Genomic DNA, 20,419 nt, shown 5'->3' with positions numbered 1-20,419 from the left:
CTCTCTCTCAGTCCCGGTTCTTGGCTCCCTGATTCTGCGGTTGGGATTTTCTGGCAGCTCTAGCTGGTGAGCACATGAGGAAAACTGTGTTCCGTGCCCGAGGCGTGGTTGAGGTAAAGCGCATGGCGTAGGGCGTGTGTCCCCGCGCCTGCACGCAGCTGTCTGTTTCCTCAGGGTGCTGTGAGCTGTGTTCTTTCCGCGGGGGGGCCTGAGTGCCTAAGGCCACTGAAACTAACCTGGACAGGGGAGGGACAGTCGAGAGAGGGGAGATCAGAACTGCTGGGGTTACAGAGGGTTTTAGGGGGACGAGAGGGGAAGAGGCTCCGAAGGGGAGGGTCCAAAAGGGCGTGGGAGGCCGCGAGCCGGGAGAAGGAAGTGATGGAGAACGCGAGGCCTGCCCGGCCGCTTCCGGGCAGGCGGGGGCGAGCAGGGGACGGGGCGTGGCAGCGAGAGGCGCGAATCCGAACCGCGGCCCGCGTGGAGAGCGCGCCGGAGCCGCGGCGGGGCCGCAGGTAGGACGCCCGGGCGGCGGGCCGGGGCGCGGGCCGGGGCGCGGGCCGGGGCGCGGGCCGGGGCGCCGGGGCGGGAGCCCGCGGTCTGCGGCGGGCGCGGAGGTCGGGGGTGCGCAGGTGGCGGCAGCGGCCTCGGGCGCTCTCCTGGCAGGGGCCGGGGTCAGGCGGGTGCCCGGGAGCGGGAATGCCAGTCCTCGGCGAGCGTCACGTGGGCCATCCGGTCGCTCCCCGTCGGGTTGGGAGTTGGGATATTTTTGAAATTAGACGGGTCTGCGCTGTGACTAAGTAGCCGTGTGACCTTGGGCACGTTCCTGAAATTCTCTGGAGCTTTTGTTTCATTGTCAATAAACTGAAGATAACAAAACACCAACTTTGGCAGACTGTTGTGGGAAATTGTGCCAGCGTGTGTGTATGAATGCTCCCTCGCCCTGCGCCCGGCTCAGAGTGGCCGTTTATATCATCTTAGTGGACCTGCGTTCAAATTTGACCTCGGGAGTTCTTGCTTCCCTGCAAGCTCCCCGGATAACTACCGGCTAAGCCGTTCACTTGTGACTTCAGGCGGCTTTGGCACTTCCTTTGTCTGCTACCCAGATTGTTACCAAACGCAGTGAATGAGATGGCCTATGAAAGCATTTACTCCCCGGATTCGCTGCCAGTGGTCACGGTCATGCTGCCCCTTCGTGCAGCCCACAAAGAACCCCTTGTCCACCTCTGCCTTTCCCACAAGCCTCATCTTCCAGGTAGCCTCTGCCTTTATTTTACAGGATCCAGAGAATCACCCACTGTTGGTTTTCACCCAAGCCAGAAACAGTCAAGACCAGAGAGCTACGTGAAGGGGAGGGCTTGCCAAAGGAATTTTCCAGGTGCTCCAACGCCAGGGCTTGCAGCTCCTGTGGGCAGTCCAGGCGGACAAAGCGGGATTTGAGGATCTGCTCTACGCTGGGCCATGGCAGGCCGGGGCCTGTACGTGGCCACCCTGCTGACAGGGCTGCTGGAGTGCCTTGGCTTTGCGGGCGTCGTCTTTGGTTGGGTTTCCCTGGTGTTTGTCTTCAAAGCAGAGAATTACTTCAAGGAGCTGTGTGAACCAAATGCTGGGCTGTTGGGCAATGCCACAGAGCAGGCTGCTGAGGGTAGGTGTGACTCTTCCAAGGAACTTAAGTCTGGTTCCCGGGTGGGGGGAAGGTGTAGGAGGGACCCTGCCCCGAGCCCTCCCTGCCAGCCTTTCTAGGGTGAGAGGAAGGCTCAGCACAGCCCTTTCCTCCACAAGGTCTAGGAGGTACCTGGGAGGGAAATGGGAGCTCCTGAGGGGGTAATTTTAGGGGCAGTCACTTTCCAACTCAGCGTAAGGAACAACTTGCCACCAGGCAAGCTGTCCCAGATGGAGGGGAGCCCAGGCAGGAAGTGCTCACCTGGCAGGGAGGCTGGGTTGGATGGGAGACCTTTTCTCTTCTTCAGACTGCAAAGCTCAGGATGAGAAGTTCTCACTCATCTTCACCCTGGCATCCTCCATGAACAACTTCATGACATTCCCCACTGGCTACATCTTTGACCGTTTCAAGACCACTGTGGCCCGCCTCATAGCCATGTAAGTCCTAAAGGCCCAGTCTGGGCAGAAGTGGGCAAGAGGAGTTCTTTGGGCAGCAGCCCAGCTTGGAGAGAAACACAGACTGGGCAACTGGGCAGCTGTGCCAGGCACTGCTCTTGGCAACTGTTGGGAACAGCCCCAGGGGGGTACGGAACCTCTCTAGGTCCACCCTCTTCCCACAGCCCTGCTTCCGTTTCCTCACTGCCTTCCCCACTCCACGTGAATATGTCTTCTGTGTCATGTGCTGAATGGAGCAGGAGCCCAGGCTGACTTCCTGTGAGGGCTGGCCTGGGGCCAGGGTTATGAAATTAGCAAGACCTAAAATTGCTGCTCTCTCTGCCTTCACCTGAAGATCCTTGTCCTCATCTCTTACCCAGCCTCACATCCAGGTCGCTCAGGCTTAATCTTCATCCTTCTTACCCGCCATCATCCCCCAGTAGCTAAGCTAATGAAATTTCCAGGGTATCTCCAGTGGTAGCATTACAGGGCCCTTCTGACTGGAGGGGAGACAATGGGAGTTCCCATGCAGATGACTCAGGGCGTTAGGGACTTGATCTCGCCCACACAGTGTGCTGCTGCATCCTGATCTCTGTGGCCAGGTTCAGTGATAAGCAGTACCTGCTAAGGGCTGAAAATGCCCCAGAGCAGGTGCCCCTGGGGAGGCCTGTGTGAGATCAGCTGTCAGAGACAGGGACTGGAGGGCTGGCCTGGTCTGGGCCAGGGAACAGCTGGAGAGTAAGGCAAGCCCTTACACGTCAAGCCTTTGGGACATGGTGATTGTATCTCAGTCTGTCTTGATCTTTGGCTGCCTGTGTTCTCCTCTTCCCTTCCTTCCTGTGTCCCTGCCTTCTTCTCCAGGCTTAGTGCACTGCTTTGATTACCCCATGCCTTACAAGACCCTCAACAGCTAAGGCAGCGGTCCCTAACCTTCATGGAAGACAGTTTTTCCATGGGTGGGGCAGCGAAGCTCAGGCAGTGATGTCAGTGACGGGGAGCAGCTGTAAATACAGAATGAAGTTTTGGTGGCTCGCCTGCTGCTCCCCTCCTGCTGTGCAGCCAGGTTCCTAATTTTCATGGAAGATGATTTTTCCATGGGGAGGGTAGGCAGAGCTCAGGCGGTGACTCGGCCAGATTCCTAACAGGCTGCGGACCCGGTATCAGTTTGTGGCCCTGGAGGTTGGGGACTGCAGGGCTAAGGGATCTCTATAACCTTGAGACTGTAGTCCTGAAATCATAGCACTCTTAGATCAGTCCAGTCATTCCCTTTTATAGAAAAGGCTTCTGGGCTGGGCGCGGTGGCTCATGCCTGTAATCCTAGCACTCTGGGAGGTCAAGGTGGGAGGATTGCTTGAGGTCAGAAGTTTGAGACCAGCCTGAGCAAGAGTGAGACCCTCATCCCTACTAAAAATAGAAAAATTAGCCGGGCGTGATGGTGCGTGCCTGTAGTCCCAGCTACTCAGGACTCTGAGACAGGAGGATCGCTTGAGCCCAGGAGTTTGAGGTTGCTGTGAGCTAGGCTGATGCCACAGCACGCTAGCCCAGGTGACAGAGTGAGGCTCTGTCTCAAAAATGAAATGAAATAAAATAAATAAAAAAAATAATAAATAAAATAAAATAAAATAAAATACTTCTGAGGCCCAGAGAGGGGCAGCACCTTGCCCCAAAGTCACACCAGAGGAGGAGTTGTAACTCCAGATTTTGATTTGCAGACCAGGCTGGAACTTCTTTCTCCAAGGAGTTGAGCTGTTGGAACTTCCAAGTGGGAGGGCCTTGGCTCTGCCCACTCTGCGCCTGCCTGAGTCCTGAGACAATCATTGTCCAGGGCTCCCCAGCCTGGCCTTGGACTTTGGGGTGAGCAAAATGCATTGTGTATGAGGTCAGGACCACATCTCAATCTTAAGGCTTCTTGCACTTGGTTCTGAGCCCGGGGCTCAAGAGGCACCGATGCCCATTGAACTCCCAGTTCAATGCCGGTTGAAAATGCAGTCAAGTCCTAAACTTGGAGGTTGGGTGAGCAGAATCATGTTTTGTCTCCTAGGTTTCTCTGTTCTTGACAATATTCTCCTTCTCCTGTTCTGTATTTCAGATTTCTCTACACCAGCGCCACGCTCACCATAGCCTTCACCTCTGCAGGTGAGTGCTGTCAGGTGTGTGGGAGAGACACAAGCTGAGGGGGCACCTGGTGGAGGGGGCAGGTGCAGAGGTCAGGTCAGGGGCAAGACACACGGACCGCATGGTTATTCAGAGAGTCACAGCTTGAAAGGATCTTTGAGGGATGTTGAGTTATTGCTGGTCTATGAAAATAGTTTAGTCTGCTGAGAAAACATGAACAAGGATGATGGAGAGAGATTGCTTTAGAGAGCAGAATTCATTTAAAGCATTACATCCTTTTTTCTTATATGTGTTAAAATGTCCTCTCTCTTTTTAATGAAATGGTAATATGAATGACAATTTTGAAAATATCCTTAGCAGGGTAAAAGTTGACAGCTCTGCTGTATTCAGAAGCTTGGTTTTCAAATTTTACCACTTTATATAAGTCTGGGAATTCCAATCTGGTTTATCCCCCTCACACTCCCCTGACCCATTACATAGAGGAGAAACTGAGGCTGGAGAGGGACCCCTTGCAAAGACTTGCCCAAAGCCACAAAGAAAGTGAGTGGGAAGTGGGCCTGGGCTGCAGTCCCTGGTGGTTCTGTCCTAGCGCTTTGGTTATGGCGGCCACCAGATGCCTCCCAATATTCCTCCCCAGTGTCAGATCACATGGCTCTGTTTTTGGTTTAGGAAAGGAAAGTACGTAATTCTAGTGTTTGTGGTAGCTATGCTGAAGCCAGACAGCGTCATGAAGTCATCTCCACTCGTGCTGGGCAAACACAGAGGCTGTCTTCATCCAAACAGATCTCAGGAGACAGCCTGGCACTTCATGCCGGTTATTTCAGGCCTCTCTCTTTATCAAACCAGCACCATCTACTCTAAAAGCCTGTAAATGATTTTCAAGAGGCCGAACATGGAGGTGGTAGCTGGCTAATGTTTGACTCACTTTTAGGGATAGTCTTAGCAATAATACCTGCCTTTCCCCATAAAATAGCGCCTTTTGTTTTTTGGAAAAAGTGTGGAGGCTGCAGGGACTCTATTGTGAAAGGGATCTCCCACCTTTAGTACTAGGAGAGACGTACGTTTTAGAAAGACAAATTGGTGGTAAATAGCGTGAGTGCTCTAAAATTTGCTCTTGGCAGGGCTTCCCAAGGTATAGCACAGTAGTTAAGGGGCTATTAAGGGCACACGCGTGCAACATTAACTACATTAACCAACACTGAATCACCTGGTGGAAAAGTTGTTCCCTTTTTATATTCTCTTTCAGCCCTGCTGATTTCATGAAAGAAAGTCTCAGTGTAGGGCCAGTATGATTTTAACACTGATGGCCAGAGGAGGTCTCAGGCTTTGAACATTCTAAGGGCAACTGCATCTGGCTACAATTTAGTAACAGTGTTTTCCTTTCATTGTATTTATTTCTATAGTTACTTCCTATTCATGACAAGCAATGCAAATGTTTTCATCTACAGTAGTGATATAAAGTGTCCTTTAAACAATAGGTTTCTTTGGGCTACAAGTGAGTCAACTTAAAAAAAAAGCAACACATTCTAGCAAATAATAGGACAGGCATAGGTTATGGCCAGAATCATGAAGGTGGGCAGAAGTCTGTGGTCTTTGAGAAAGACTAATTTATCAAGGACTCCTGTAGCCCTTGAGCAGGTCTGCTATTAGCCGACACTTACCAGACCTGTTGTAATGATTTGTTTGCGCGTCAGTCTGTTCAAGGGCAAAGAGTGTGTTTTACTTACCCAGCATTTCCGATGCCAAGTACAATGCCTGGCACAAAGGAAGTACTGAGAGCTTAATGAACAAAGGAAAGACTATGGCCATTTTCTCACTGAGATCTCACGGCACCCCTGCGAGGTGGGAAGAGCAGGGACTGTTGTTCCCATTTAACAGATGAAGCGACCAAGGCACAGATTCAGAACCAGCTCGGGGTCATTCAGTAAATTAGGGGTTGGGCTTGGGGCCTGAACCAGGGGGCTGAGTCCCGGGTCCTCCTCCCCCACAGTGTTGAGGATGACTAGGAGAGCTTCTCCTGGTTTAGTGAGGGAAGGGAGTGGTCAGTGGCTTCGCTTCGAGTCCTCTCTCTAACTGTAGGCGTCCAGGTCTGCCATAGACTGAAGACCATCTTTGGCGGGGAAGAAAGTGGCTCAGGAGACAGCAGGGACATATCAGGGAGCCTTGGCCAGTATCTTAAGACCCTTGGCCAGTATCTTAAGACCCTTGAAGGATGATAGAAGGCTGGCCCTGACCCCAGGGTTGTTGGGAATTTGGAGGAGGTGGGAGCTGAGTTCGGAGCTCCATGTTTGGGTTGCACTATGACACACTCCACCTCTGTCTTTGGTGATCCAGACTCAGCTGTGCTGCTCTTCCTGGCTATGCCAATGCTCAGCGTTGGGGGTATCCTGTTTCTCATCACCAACCTGCAGGTAGGAGCCTGCCCTAATCCCAGCCGCCTAGCAGGAGGGGATGATGGAGGGGAGGGTGGCGGGCAGAGGGAGGAAAAGGCACTTTCTATGGTTGTTTGCCTCAGTTGTAGCTGCCCCAAGCCAGGGTGGAAGCGCTTGGGGTAAAAGGTGGATTTGGGTAGAATGAGAGCCTGGCACATGCTAGGCACTCAGGACATATTTGTTTTATGTATAAATGATTCAGCTTGGTCCTATCTTTCCCAGATTGGGAACCTGTTTGGCAAACATCGTTCGACTATCATCACCCTCTACAATGGAGCATTTGACTCTTCCTCTGCAGTCTTCCTTATTATTAAGGTAAAAAATAGCAATAGCTATTTACTGAGCACTCACGTATGCCAGACACTCGTCTTGTGAACCTTGCATGATTTCTCTCCGTCAACTCTTTCATGTAGGAACTATTTTATCCCTATTTTACAGATAAAGCATTGAGTCTTAGAGAGGTTAAGAAGCTTGCTGAAGGTTCTGCAGCTAGTAACCATGATACTAGAACTTAGAGCCAGGTCTGTCTGGTCCTAGAGCCTGAGCTTATAACCACTAAGCCCCTTCTTCACACTTGCCCAGGCTTTTTGGGAAGAGGCTAAGGAAAGGTGTGGCATGATGTGCTTGAGCAGGTGCTGGGCAGAGGCTGGGAGCCCTTTGGAATGGGGGTGTTTGCTGCTGTGAGCTTCTAGTTTGCACAAGGAGGTGGGAAGTGGCAAGTGGGGCAGGAAGGGAAGACATAGGCCTGTTCAGCCCTCCCAAAGGCTGATGTTGTATGTCAGAGAGATGAACCGTTGCCAAGACTGTTAGTCCATCCACCACCATTCTGCCTTATTCATTGCTAGCAATTTTATCTCAGCGGTGACCTGCCCGGCCCAGGGGATGGATCCTTATTGACCTAAGCCAACCATGGCAATCCCTTTCTCCCCTGCCAGTGATGGGTAGAGGTGGACAAGTGGTCCAGTCCTTTGTAATGAGATAAAGGGGATGTGTATAGTGGAGGACTTGGGGGACATTTCCTTCCTGATGGAAGGTGAGAGCAAAGTAAAAAGAATGCCTTCCTCCTTGGTCCCCCTTCTTACCCTTCCTCATTGAACGTTGCAGTGGGAGGATGTGATAGCTGGAGTTGTGGCAGCCGTGCTTTGACTATAAGGCAACAAGCTGAAGGACAAAAGCCAACACACTAAAGATGGCTGAGTGAAAGGAATGAAAGAATGTGGGGCCCAAGCTGCCTAACTTGAGATTTCCCTCTGGGCTTTGTGTCAACCTGTGGGCCATGGGGGAAGAGAAGAGGGTCTCTGGCTGTCACTACCCAGAGCCTAGTTTAGTCCCATAAGCACTTTGGCCCTGGGACACCCAAGCCTTTCTACTCCTGGTACAAAAGCCACTTTCCAGGTTCTTACTTCTTCCCCTGGGGCCCCTCCCTTTCTCTCCTCTCTCTTTAGAGATGGCAGGGAAAAGGGTGCTGGAATTTTCAGTTCCATCTGACTTTGCTGCTGCTCACGCTGACCTTGGACAATTCATTGTTCCTCTCTGGACCTCAGTGTCGTCCTCTGTAAAATGGGGAGGTTGGGCTAGATCAGTGGTTTTCAAACTAGGTATCGAGGAACTTAGGGGCTCCCTTGGTGTTTTGTCAGTCACCAAGAAGAATGCAGGGGAGGTTGAGTGGGCAGCTCCCCATTGATGTGTTTTGTACGTTGAATTTTTGTGTAAAATCATGTTTGAACAAAAGGATTTTGCTGCTCTTGGGGGGAAAAAGGCACTGGGCTAGAAGATCTCTAAGGAGCCACACTAGGAAGCTCCACAGGCTGTGGGGATGGGTCACATGGTGACTCCCCTGCTGCTGACTGGGCCCTGGGAGGAGGGTGCGTGTACCAGGTGTCCTTAGCTTCCAGGATGGTAGGCAGGAGCCTGTACTAGGACTCCCTGGAAACTGAGGTTCCAGCCCCTGCCTCTTGCACTGATGTTACTATGTATGATAGAATACACAGAACATGAAATTTACCGTCTTAACTATTTTTTTTATTGATACATGATATTTGTACATATTTATGGAGTACACGTGATTTTTTTATTATGTGCACAGAATGAGTAATGATCAAGTCAGGGCATTTAGGGTACCCACCACCTTCAGTATTTATCATTTCTCTGTGTTGGGAACATTTCAAGTCCTCTCTTCTAGCTATTTTGACGTCTTAACAATTTTTAAACGTACAGTTCAGTGGCATTAAAGGCATCCGCATTGTTGTGCAACTGTCACCTCCATCCATCTCTAGGACTCTTTTCATCTTATGAGATTGGAACTCGGCACCCATTAAACACTAACTCCTCATTCCTCCCACCCCCTGCCCCTAGCCCCTGGCAAACACCATTCTGCTTTCCATTCTATGAACTTGGCTACTCTAGGTACGTCACATGAGTGCAATAATACAGTATTTGTCCTTTTATGACTGGCTCATTTCACTTCGCATAATGTTCTAGTGGTTCAGCCCAAGTTGTAGCATGTGGCAGAATTTCCTTTCCTTTTTAAGGCTGGAGAATATTCCATGGTATGTATATAGCACACCGTGTTTAGCCATTCATCCACTGATGGGTGCTTGGGCTGCTTCCGTCTTTTGGCTGCTGTGAATAGTGCTGCTGTGAACACGGGCGTCATGCTGACTCTTTCCTCCTCCTTCTGCAGCTGCTTTATGAACAAGGCATCAGCCTCAGGGCCTCCTTCATCTTCCTCTCGGTCTGCAGTACCTGGCATGTCACACGTACCTTCCTCCTGATGCCCCGGGGTCACATCCCCTACCCACTGCCTCCCAACTACAGCTATGGGTAAGGACTGTGATCTGGCGATTGTGGGCCAAAGCCCCTCTTCTGACCTAGGGTGGGAAGCAAGGGGTGGGACAGACGGGGCAGAGCACACCTGTCACAGGAGAGGAGGACTGGAGCAGGGCTGTATCAGTTAGCCATTGCTGCATGGTGAACTGGCCCAAAACTCAGCTGCCGAAAATGCTATGCATTTATTATTTTTCACAAGTCTGTGGGTAGCTGGCTGGTTCTATTGCTCAGGGCCAGACTCGGATGGTCCTGACAGGGCGTACTTATGGCTCCTATCAGCATCATGCAGGTTAGCTGGGGACCGGCTGGCCTAGGATGGTGGATATCTGTCTGGGTCACATGGGTCTCGCCCTGCAGCAGGCTAGCACGGGCTTGAGCACGCAGTGGTTTCAGGGTTCCGAGAGAAAGTGCAACAATGCACAAGTTTTCTTGAGGTCTAGGTTTGGAATTAGCACATCACTTCTGCTGCATTATCTTGGCTGAGGCAGTTCGCAAGGGCAGCCTAGATTTAGGGCAGGGGGAAACAGAGCTGCAAAGCCCCATTGCAGGGAGTGGAGGTGCAGAGGAGGCGAGGAAATGGGACCATTTCCGTGACTGCAAAGACTAGAGGGGGGCATTCATTTGCTACTCACTTACGGATTGTCAGACCCGGGTGCTCTCTGATTTCATCCTCACAACAGTCCTCCCGGATATCCTTGTCTCCATTTGCCAAATGAGAAGAATGAGGCTCAGAAGGGTTAAGTCTGAGCCATGTTTCTGCTGGGAAGAGGCAGAGCTGGGATTTGAACCCAGGCCTGTGCTACTCTTTCCAGGCCTCCAGTGGTTCCCAAACATTGCTGCATGTCAGAATCACTCGGAGATCTTAAAAAATAAAAAAAGAAAAAGAAAAAGAAAGAAAGGCTGGCTCTCACCTACAGACATTCTGATTTAACTGGTCTAGACTGTACCCTGGACACTGGGGTGGTTAAAAGGTGATTCCAAAGTGTGGTGAGATTCAGGGTACAGCCTGTGATTCCCTCCAGTCCAAACCTCAGGTTCAGCTCACAGTCCTTGGCCTCGCTGGTGGGGCTTCTGTGTCCACAGCCTGTGCTCTGGGAACGGCCCCACAAAGGAGAAAACAGCTGAGCATGAAAGCAGGGAGCTGCAGTCAAAGGAGTTCCTTTCACCAAAGGACGGTGAGCCCCCTGCTTGTTCACCCGTCTCCCCCAGAACCCGCCTCTCCTCTTCCCTCCCCTGCTCCTCCCCTGCAGACCCCCTCACCACCCTGGGACCAGAATCAGGAGAGGTCAGGCAGAGAAAGGACCTTAAGGATCTTCTCAGCCCCCTCGCTTTATAGAGGGTCCAGGGAGAGCCTCTTTTCTGTCCTTGTCTCTTTTCTGTTCTCTCTTTTCTCTTTCTTATCCCCCACCCCCACCCCCAAAGTCTGTCTGCCATGACTTGCCTTCCCTTCCCCCGCTCCTCTGTTCTGCCCTCTTCTGTGATGTCCTTGCCCTCAGTCTGGTTCAGTTGTCCCCATTTCTGCAGGTCTCCCGAGTCTGCCCTCTGTCATTGTCCCAGCTCCACCGCTGCCTCCTTTCCTTCCTCTGTCTGTTTTGGGTCTTTGGTTACAAACATCACAAACCGCAGCTGGCTACAGTGGGAATAAGAATGGGCGGGGGAGGGTAGAGAAAATGGGAGAGGGAGGTCAAAGGATACAACGTAGCAGATACTCAGGGTGAACATTCTAGAGGTGTAGTGGACAACATGAGGACTATAACAAAATTGTCTTGTAATTGGGATTTTTACTAAATGAGTAGATTTTAACTGCCCTTGCTACAAAAAAAAAAAAAAGGTAAATAAGTGAGATGATGGATACATTAATTTGCTTCCCTAAAATAACCATCTTACCATCTGCATGTATCCTATGGTGTCATGTTGTATACCTTAAATATACACAATAGAATTTATTATTTTTTTTTTTAAAGAAATAAGAATAGGATTCTGGGAAGCTTGAAAAATCAAGGGGGAAAATTGAACTTGCCAGGCTCTAGGAAGAGTAGCACCAGGATACCTCTGGGCGTCCCAATCTAAAAATCATGGCCAGTCTGTCTGTTTAGGGAGAACAGTCTAATTGGTCAACGCTGGGTAAGGAACAGAACTCTCAATTCACAGTCCCATGTGGACCACGGAGAATAGGGCAGGGGATGGATTCCCAGGGCTGCTGGTACCAAAGGAAAGGGAAGGGTGAGGAGCCGGCAGGAACAGTAGCTGCCCAGCACTCATCCCCATCTCACCTCTAACTCTCTCCTCCCCTTGTCCTTTTCACCATTCCGGCTGAGAAAGATCAGGAAGGTGTTACTGCAAGAAGTGTCATTGACCAGGCTGTGCGAGACAGATCGGATTTCAATAGACTGAGAACTTGCGGGGAGGGTCATTCAAGGTGGTGGGGCCAGGATGACGAAGCAGGGAGGTGGGGAGGTGCAGCGAGGTGGAGAGGTGCGGGTTCTGAGACAAGGGCGGAAGGAGGGCTTGACCCAAGGCTGTCCCATGAAGGCCTCTGTGCTCTCGCCCATCCTATCCCTCCACTTCCCTTGTAATTCATGCCCGGATCCTTTCCCCACCAGAGATCCCAGGACCAGGGCAGCAGCAGAAACCTCGCTCTTTCTGGAGCTACGTCTTCTCTCGGCGCTTTGTCTGGCACCTGGTGTGGCTGTCTGTGATACAGTTGTATCACTACCTCTTCATCGGCACTCTCAACTCTCTGTTGACCAGCTTGGCGGGCGGGGACAGGGTGATAGGTATGTGGCGGGGCTGGGAGGCAGCCTGTCCTCCCGTCCCAGCTGGGGACTGGGGCCTCTGGCAGGGCTGTGTGCTCCAGGGGAGGCTCTGAGGGTGGGGGAGGAGGGATGGGCAGGCCAAGTGCAGGGTGAGAGAGTCCAATCACGGAAGGCAGTCCTGGAGCCCTCTCATCACCACCCCATTCTCCATCCTCTGCAGTCAGCACCTACACAAATGCCTTCGCCATCACTCAGTTCTTCGGAGTGCTGTGTGCCCCCTGGAATGGCCTGCTCATGGACAGGCTTAGGCAGAAGTACCAGAAGGAAGCTAGAAGGACAGGTGAGATGGGGGGTTGGGGAACAGGGAGGGGAGGGATCTTCATTTACCCCCATGCCTACCCCCTCTGTTGTTCTTAACCCTTTCTACTTGCACTCTTCATTCATTCAGCCACTAGTCACTGGGTGACAGTTATGTGCCAGCCATAGTGCCAGACAGCGGGGATTCAACAGTGGACAAGACAGATAAGCCCTTTTGCTCAAGCTGTTCTCAGTCTAGAGGATGGAGAAAGGCAGGCAATTGCAGTTGGCAATTGCATCAGGCAATTGCAATTGGCAAAGTAAACCTACAGGTGGCCGTGGGGACACAAAGAACCGTACCTGTTCTGGGTACCGATGGGGTTGGTGTCAGGGACGGCTTCCTGGAAGAAGTGGGTCTGAGCCAAGACCCGAAGGATGAGTAGGAAGTGAAGAGAGGAAGGGGCGGGGCCTGGGAAGGTGGCCAGGAACACAGTGGGGCGGAGTGGTGACGGGGAGAGTGAGACACTGAGGAATGGGAGGGGTCTGGGAGGTGAGGCAGGCTGGCCAGGGCACCGAGCGCGCCAGGAGTGGCAGGGAAGAGGCTGGGGAGAGAGGTAAGGAGGGGTCAGGCTGCTTCCCACGCCAAGGAGTTTTGGGGCCTGATCCTTGGGCTTGACTGGAGAAGGGAGCGGTGCTGAGGGGTCTTACCCTGGGGGCGTCTGGGGGAACAGGAGCAGAGAGTAACATCTGCCAGCGTGTCTCTCTGTGCCCTCCAACTCCACGCGCTGCTCCTCGCACCCGTTGGGGATTTCAGAGCAAATCTCAGACATCGTGTCGTTTCACCTGTGAATACTTCAGTATGTGTCTTTAACAAATAAGGCCTCTTTTACTTAAACATCACCATAATACTACCACACCTTAAAAAATATGACAGTTTCTTAATGTTATCTAATATGCAGTCACTGTGCAAATTCTCCTCATTATCTCAAATATGTCTTTTTACAGTTTTTGTTCAAATTAGGATTTGTACATGGTCCATGCATTGTGTCTTCTGTATCTTGGTTGCTGTGTCTTCTGTATCTTTTAAAATCTTTAACAGTATTCCCTCTCCCCGCTTTTTATGTCTCATTTTTTTGGTTGAAGAAACTGGTCATCTGTCCTGTCGAGTTTCCCACATTTTGGATTTGGCATCCTTTTGGCATCATTTAAAAAAATGTTCCTTGGATTATTTCCTGTAAATGTGTGGATTAGAGGCTTGGGGGAGATACAATTTAATTTTTTCGTTTTTGTTTTTGAGAGAGTCTCACTAAGTTGCCCAGACTAGTCTTAAACTCCTGGGGTCAAGTGATCCTGCCTCGGCCTACCGTCAATTATCATTATTGTTATTATTTTTGGCAAGCACAGCACAGAGATGGAGCTGTGGGCTTCCTCTGCCTCCCATCGGCAGCCCCCAGTGTCTGTGGTCTCCTTATGATGTTAAGATTGATGAGCTGGTTCAGACATTGTCAGTCTGATCCGTCCATTATAAAGTTTCCCATGAACCAACCGTACACCTAACGGTTTTAGTAGCCATTACTGATCAATGCCTAGACCCGTTATTTTATTAGGGTTGCAAAAGGAGGATTTTCTGTCTTCTGCTTTTAATAGCTGGAATTCCTTCTAGAAAGAAAAACTTTCCCTTACCATTTTGTCACCCTGAAATAAATGCTTGGTTTTCCCTTCTATTTACCAGTTGCAGAATAATGAGTTGGTGCCCTAGCAACTTCCAGGGATGACTACTAGTTATTTCTTTTTTAAAGTCTCATTTTAAATATACTTGACCTTTTTCAATCTATTTATGATTCTTCTTAATGCTCAAATGGTCTCACCTTTGGCCACTGGGAACTTTACCAGTCCAGCATCTGTGTCCTTTAGGCAGAATCCCGTTAGTTTTAGACAGTGCCCTTACCTGAAATTGGCCATTTCTCTTACTAGCCCTGGGGTCCTCTGATGGGAAATGGTGTTTAGAGACTTCAGGCTGGATATGGGGTTGCTCATTGCTCCTGGGTTGTCATTGCTTTTGGGCCTTGGAGAGAGTTAAGGTGTATATAAATTTTCCTAAGGAAAAAAAATCATGAATACTTAATACTGACATTTTCATTCAAATTTTTATTTCCTTGATTATTCATTTCTAGCTCTTTCTCTTCCTCTGAAAATCTTGGTTCCTAATAACACTATATATGTGTATATATACATATACATATTATGTGTATATATGTGTATATGTATGACATTTTAAATAGAATTACTGGTTTTAGCAACATCAATATTGCTAATAACAACACAACAGCTAAATGCTGTTGCTCCTCTCTGACCTCCCTCCCTCCTTTCTCATCCTTAGGACGTATCCCACGAGAGATGTACAAATTGCTGTGTTTTAAGAGTCGTTATGTTCATTGGTTTCATTTTATTTTGTTTTTAATTTTGGGGAAGTGTTTTGCTTGTTTTCTTCTTATTATTTGTATTTAATTTTATTTGCAAAACATACACATATCAAACACTTACATTTTACCAAAGCTAAAACTGCAAAACAAGATACATTCAAAGCAGTTTAGTTTCCTTCGCTGTTTATTGTAGCCCTCTCTTTCCCTCTTCTTTAGGTAACCATTTTTATTGCTTTTCTTAGGACAGACATTTTGTATGTGTGTGTGTGTGTGTGTGTGTGTATGTTTCTCTCCTTAGATAAAAGGTAGCGTGCTATAGACACGGTTCTGCAGGGCTTTTCGTGTAACTGTTCTGACCCTGCTCCGCGGCAGGGCCCTCTCCTCATTCCTTCTACCCACTGCCTAGTTCTCCGTTATGTGGCTGCAGCGCAGTTGATGCAGCTTCCTCTGCTGATGGCTCTCTGGGTTGTTTCCAGTCTTTTGCTGCTACCCGTAGTGCCACGAGGAATATCTGGCTACAGGCTCGAGGGAGCCAGAGCAGGTGTGCAGCCCGTCAGGAGGCCATTGCAATAATTTATGAGTGCGTTAATGGTGGCTTAAAGCTAGGAAGAGTCAGTGGGGTTGGAGAGGAGCGGACCATTGGGATGGTGTTCAGGAGGTGAATGATCAGCATTATTGATGGACTGGAGATGGGGCCTGTGGGGGCAAGAGGGTTCAAGGATGACCCCCAGGACAGGTGGGTGGGCAGTGGTTCCGCCTCTTCCCCCTGTCTTGGCCCTCCCCTGCCCTTGGTTGGGTTGGTCTCCAAGTAGTCTCTCCTCCTCCCTTTCGTACCAGGCTGCTCCACCTCGATGGCGGCCCTCCGCTCGGCAGTGCCCTCGCTGACCCTGACGTCCCTGCTGTGCCTGGGCTTCACCATCTGTGCCTCAGTCCCCGTCCTCCCCCTCCAGTATGTCACCTTCATCCTGCAAGTGATCAGCCGCTCCTTCCTCTATGGAGGCAATGCTGCCTTCCTCACACTTGCGTAAGTGGCCTTGGGATGTGCTCCATAGTGGGGACACTCTGAGACAAAGGGAAGCAAGCAAGATAAAGAAATTGGGAAGCGAGGGTGGGCCTGGAGGTGGTCAGGTGAGGGGGACCGGGTTTGGGAGCAGGTGAGGAGGGGGTGATGCCCAGAGTTGTAGGCTGGTGGGAAGGATCTGCTGTGCCTTCTGCCTCTGTTCTCTGCCTGGTGAACTCCTATTCACCCTCCAAAGCCCACTTCTGTTCCAGCTCTCCCAGGGGAGAATTGGAAAAAAGGTTTCTTCCCTTCTTTGTGCCCTTGGTACTCTATTCTTGCTACCTTTGGTGTGTACACGTAGCCTGGCATATTGTGTTCTGTTTATGTGTCTGTCTTTTCCCTAAGGCCTTCTGGGCACAGCCTGTGTCTGGGTCCCTGCTGTTTTCCCTGGGCCTCACGGGTGCCTTCTCTATATTCTGTGGTTTGAATGCCTGAGCAAAGACGAAGAGGGAAGGGTTGGGCAGGTATGGTGGGTGGAGGGCAGGCTTAGGATAGGCAGGTGAGAACAAGTGGCTGACAAAGGCCCCCTGAGGCCAGCTGTCTGCTTGGAGGGAGGGTTCCTGAAGCTCACTGGAAGCCCGTTTTTTTTCTCTCCCCAGTTTCCCTTCAGAGCACTTTGGAAAGCTCTTTGGGCTGATGATGGCCTTGTCGGCCGTTGTGTCCCTGTTCCAGTTCCCCATCTTCACCCTCATCAAAGGCCCCCTCCAGAATGACCCATTCTACGTGAGTACTGTGGGGATGGATGTCCCCAGCAGGGGCCCCGGCCTCAGACCTGGGGGGACCTGGGGCGACTCAGTGGGGCCCCAGCAGGGGGCACCCATACCTGGCTGCCTGGGTGTGGTCCCTGCAGCAACAGTGCCGCACAGGGGTGCATCCCTGGTCTTGCTTTTCAAACTGGGGTGGTGGAAGTACCCAGGCTTGTGCTGGGGGTATCCGAAGCCACAGGATCGGTGTGGTGCAGCTTCCCAAAGAGTCCATGCTACTCAGATTTGGGGAGAAAATATTTTTGTGTGTATAGGGAGCAAATAGACATACTCTGGAGTAGGATGAAAAATCCTTGCAAAATTTCAGGCATAAACCTAACACTTCAGGGGTCTTTTCTGCCTGTGGTGAGTGCAGGCCCACCCTGGCCTCTCCTCCAGGGCTACCACGTGCATGCATTTCCACAGTTGGCCCGAGGTGCAGGACGCGCCTGTGTCCCCACACCTGGAGGGGTGCTCATGGGCCCTGCCTGAGGACGTGGGCATGACTCTCCCACTTTTTGCCGAGACCGAGGCTCAAAGAGGTCACATGACTTCTGTATTCAGAATCACCCAGTAAGGAGCAGAAACCTTTTGACTTTGAATTCAGTGTTTTGACCCACTGCACAGCTCTGTTTGCCTCATTTGGTAAAAACCGGCAAAGTGTAGAACAGGAGTTTAAATCAGTCCCTTGCAGAAAAAAAGACTAAACTTAAAAACTGAGAATTACTTGATTATGATATATTCAGATGCGTTTTCTAGCCGGTGCCTCTATGAGCTCTCCATGTGACCCTGAGCAGATCACTGAATGCTCTCTAGGCCTCTGTTTCCTCACCTGTGAAATGGGCATAATATTCCTCCCCCCACCCACCCCAGAGGGCAGAGTGAAAAATACTGGAAGTCCTTCCTCCAGGGCACCAGGGTGTCAGGTGGAAAGTTGAATATAAACTAGGTGCATTCCGGTCCCCTCGTTGGTTATGGGCGGGGCCCAGATTTCCAGATTTCTTTGCTTCACTCCATCCTCCCTCCCATGCAGGTGAATGTGATGCTAATACTCACCACGCTTCTGACGTTTGTCCACCCCTTCCTGCTGTACCGGGAGTGCCGCGCGCAGAAAGGAAGTCCTCCTGCAGTTGCGTAGTTCAGAAGCCCTCACTTTTCAGCCCTTGGGATGCTTTTCAAATCATTCCCCACCTTTGAGGACTCCATGTCCAGAAAGACTCTGCCTACCCAGGCTACTTATATTAAGTAGCCATGATTTTATCTTAAAAACAAAAACCCAAAACCTTATTTAACTACCAGCCAGGACTTCTGATCAGCAAGAGAAAAATCTCAGTAGCCAAGCGGATTGATGTCACACAGACCGAAAGCAAAGGCACGTGGAGGCTGGAGTGTCTCCCTGCACGTGGCCTTGGCAGACCTTGGCCCCAGGAGAGGTGATGGGAGGAGGAGGGGTGCCACCTACTTCTGTAGGCCTGTTTGTGCCTGTGTGTGCCTGGACCCTCCGCCGCCAGGTAAATTCCCAGGTGAAGGGCGAGAGCGTCATGGCCTCAGCTACACCGCCTGGCATCTAGCGGTGGTCCCAGCTGCAGCCCCGGCTCTCCCTCAGTAGCACAGCCTTGGTGAGAGAACTGCAGTGAGCTTTGGGGGCAAGAGGAGCAGATGGGGGGGAGGCACGTCCTGGGCCTGGTCCCAGCTCTGCCACAGATGCTGGATGACCCTGGCCTGCCCCTTTCCTGATCTGAGCATCATTTTCCCATCTATAAAATGAGAGTGTTGTAAAGTTAAAGGTTCTTTCTAGAGCTAATGTCCTAGAAGGTGTTAAGAACAGTGACAGAGTCAGGCCACCCCGAGGGCCTTGGGAACCAGCTGACATGCTTGACCGATGGATTTCTGATGAACCATCTTGGGGATGTTTTCCTCTTCAATAGTCATTTACTTTGGGCATTTTATAAAAAATTCTCTGGGCAATGATTTTATAGAAAAATAAAGCCTCTGTATCTAAGGCAATTACTGTTTCCACCTCTCTAGGCTTTGGGGCTGGGGCGTGCGTGCGTGCGTGTGTGTGTGTGTGTGTGTGTGTGTGTGTTTTCCTGAGGTTGCCCCCTTCCCGCCCCGCCCCCTCCCCGGGGTATGAATGTGCTGGAGCAGGTGGAGGGATCTGGCTACACCCAGGGCTGGGGCAGGAGCCATCAGACGAGGATCTACCTGCTGGTCCTGAGTTGCAGGCTCAGAGACTCCCTACCCCGGGAGTCCCTTCCTTTGCCTCCTCTTCCTCCCCACATCCTTAACCTTCCACAGAACCCCCCACCCCCACACACACCCCCAGCTGGAGGCACTAGACGGAACCAGAAGGTCACAGTTTGAGTTTCCATTCTGCCCCTCGGCAGCTGGGCAAATCCCTTAACTACTCCTGAGTCACGATTTCCCCATCTGCAAAGTGCAGTTACTCATTTCTGCCCCTGGGGGCGATCGTGAGAACGTCAAGTAATCGCTGCTCCTGGCACGTGGTGAGAGCACTTGAGCGTGTGCTCCTGTGTTTACTCATGGCGGGTGGGGAGAAGGATGGCAGGAAGGGGTGAGGGAGGAGAGAGGGTAGGTGGGCAAGACAGGAGAACCTGGAGCACACCAGCTGTTTTATTCCAATTAACCAAAATAGGGATGAGGAATGGATGGGGGTGGGGAAGCGAGGGGACTGGCGGGCAGATTGGTTATTGGTTCATTCATCTATTCAGACATTCAACAAATGTCTTTTGAGCACCTACACTTGTCAGGCTGGGGATGTGGAGATGCGCAGGGGTCTGAAGCACAGCGCTTCCGTCTCCCAGGGCCTAGGAACCGGTGTCTGAAAGGACACCAGAGTTGAAATGGGTGGATTTGATCTTGTTTCCCTGCTCAAAAACTTTCAATGGCTCCGCTCTGCCCACAGGACAAAACCCAGACTCCAGCCTGGCATTCAAGGCTCTCAGCAGTGTGATCCCAACCTCTCTCCCGCCCGCTTCACCTCCCACCAACAGGGGCAGACCCCATCCCCATGGACCAAAGGTCCTGGTCTCTGGGCCCGTGTGCACACCAGTTCCTCTGCATGGGTGGCTCACTGTGTCCCATCTTGGGAAATCCACCTGGTCTGCTGGATCCTGTTCAAAATGCCTCTGAAAACCGTTCCCTGGGCTCTCCGGCTTGTCTGAGGCCCTGGCACTTGGCCGTACCCTTCCTGGTGAACTTTCCCGACCTGGGCAGCAAACTCTAAGGGTGTGTGTGTGTGGGGGGGGTCTGGTGTCCCCTGGTTCTGATTACTGTGTGTTTGCCATCCACTCGGTGCCAGCTAAGGCTTTTGAATGAATGATCACTGGATGAGGGGATTCCTGTTCTGGCTTCAGAGTCCACTGGAGGGACACAGAGCACTTGGGGGTGGGGCTGCAATGTGCTGCAGAGGGAAGGATCCTTTTTAATCCCAGCTCTGTCACTGGTGTGGCCTTGGGTGGGCCACTCCTCTACATCTCGGTTTCTTTATCAGTGTGATGGGAGAAACAGACGTGCCTCTCTGGGCTATTGTAAGGATTAGAAATTAGGTCAAGAGCCTGGCACATGGTAGATACTGAACAGATCACAGCTAGCATTACAGATAATATGTTAAAGCCAAAAAACATGCCTAATGTCCATCAGTTGGTGA

At 51.2% G+C, this 20,419-nt stretch overlaps 1 protein-coding gene across 1 annotated transcript; it reads left to right on the top strand.

The window, feature by feature from the left end:
* Positions 1 to 454: 454 nt before the first annotated feature.
* Positions 455 to 18,691, top strand: SLC43A3 (solute carrier family 43 member 3). The gene is made up of 13 exons (XM_069470017.1): positions 455 to 512; positions 1,277 to 1,642; positions 1,968 to 2,097; positions 4,184 to 4,230; positions 6,544 to 6,620; positions 6,864 to 6,956; positions 9,325 to 9,464; positions 10,554 to 10,645; positions 12,074 to 12,247; positions 12,447 to 12,566; positions 15,784 to 15,970; positions 16,606 to 16,729; positions 17,783 to 18,691. Exons 2-13 carry the CDS (start codon positions 1,459 to 1,461, stop codon positions 17,885 to 17,887), a joined length of 1,473 nt encoding a protein of 490 aa, XP_069326118.1. The 5' UTR covers positions 455 to 512; positions 1,277 to 1,458; the 3' UTR covers positions 17,888 to 18,691.
* Positions 18,692 to 20,419: the final 1,728 nt, after the last annotated feature.

The sequence above is a fragment of the Eulemur rufifrons genome, chromosome 6, assembly GCF_041146395.1.
Source record: "Eulemur rufifrons isolate Redbay chromosome 6, OSU_ERuf_1, whole genome shotgun sequence".
Lineage (NCBI taxonomy): Eukaryota > Metazoa > Chordata > Mammalia > Primates > Lemuridae > Eulemur > Eulemur rufifrons.
Note: the sequence above shows the minus strand (reverse complement) of the source record. Positions and strands in the feature narration are given on the sequence as shown.

Coding starts and splice junctions, on each gene's coding strand:
- SLC43A3 (XM_069470017.1), top strand. CDS start 1,459: ATGGCAGGCCGGGGCCTGTACGTGGCCACCCTGCTGACAGGGCTGCTG. Junction 2,098..4,183: donor GTGGCCCGCCTCATAGCCAT/GTAAGTCCTAAA, acceptor TCTGTATTTCAG/ATTTCTCTACACCAGCGCCA. Junction 6,621..6,863: donor TTCTCATCACCAACCTGCAG/GTAGGAGCCTGC, acceptor TATCTTTCCCAG/ATTGGGAACCTGTTTGGCAA.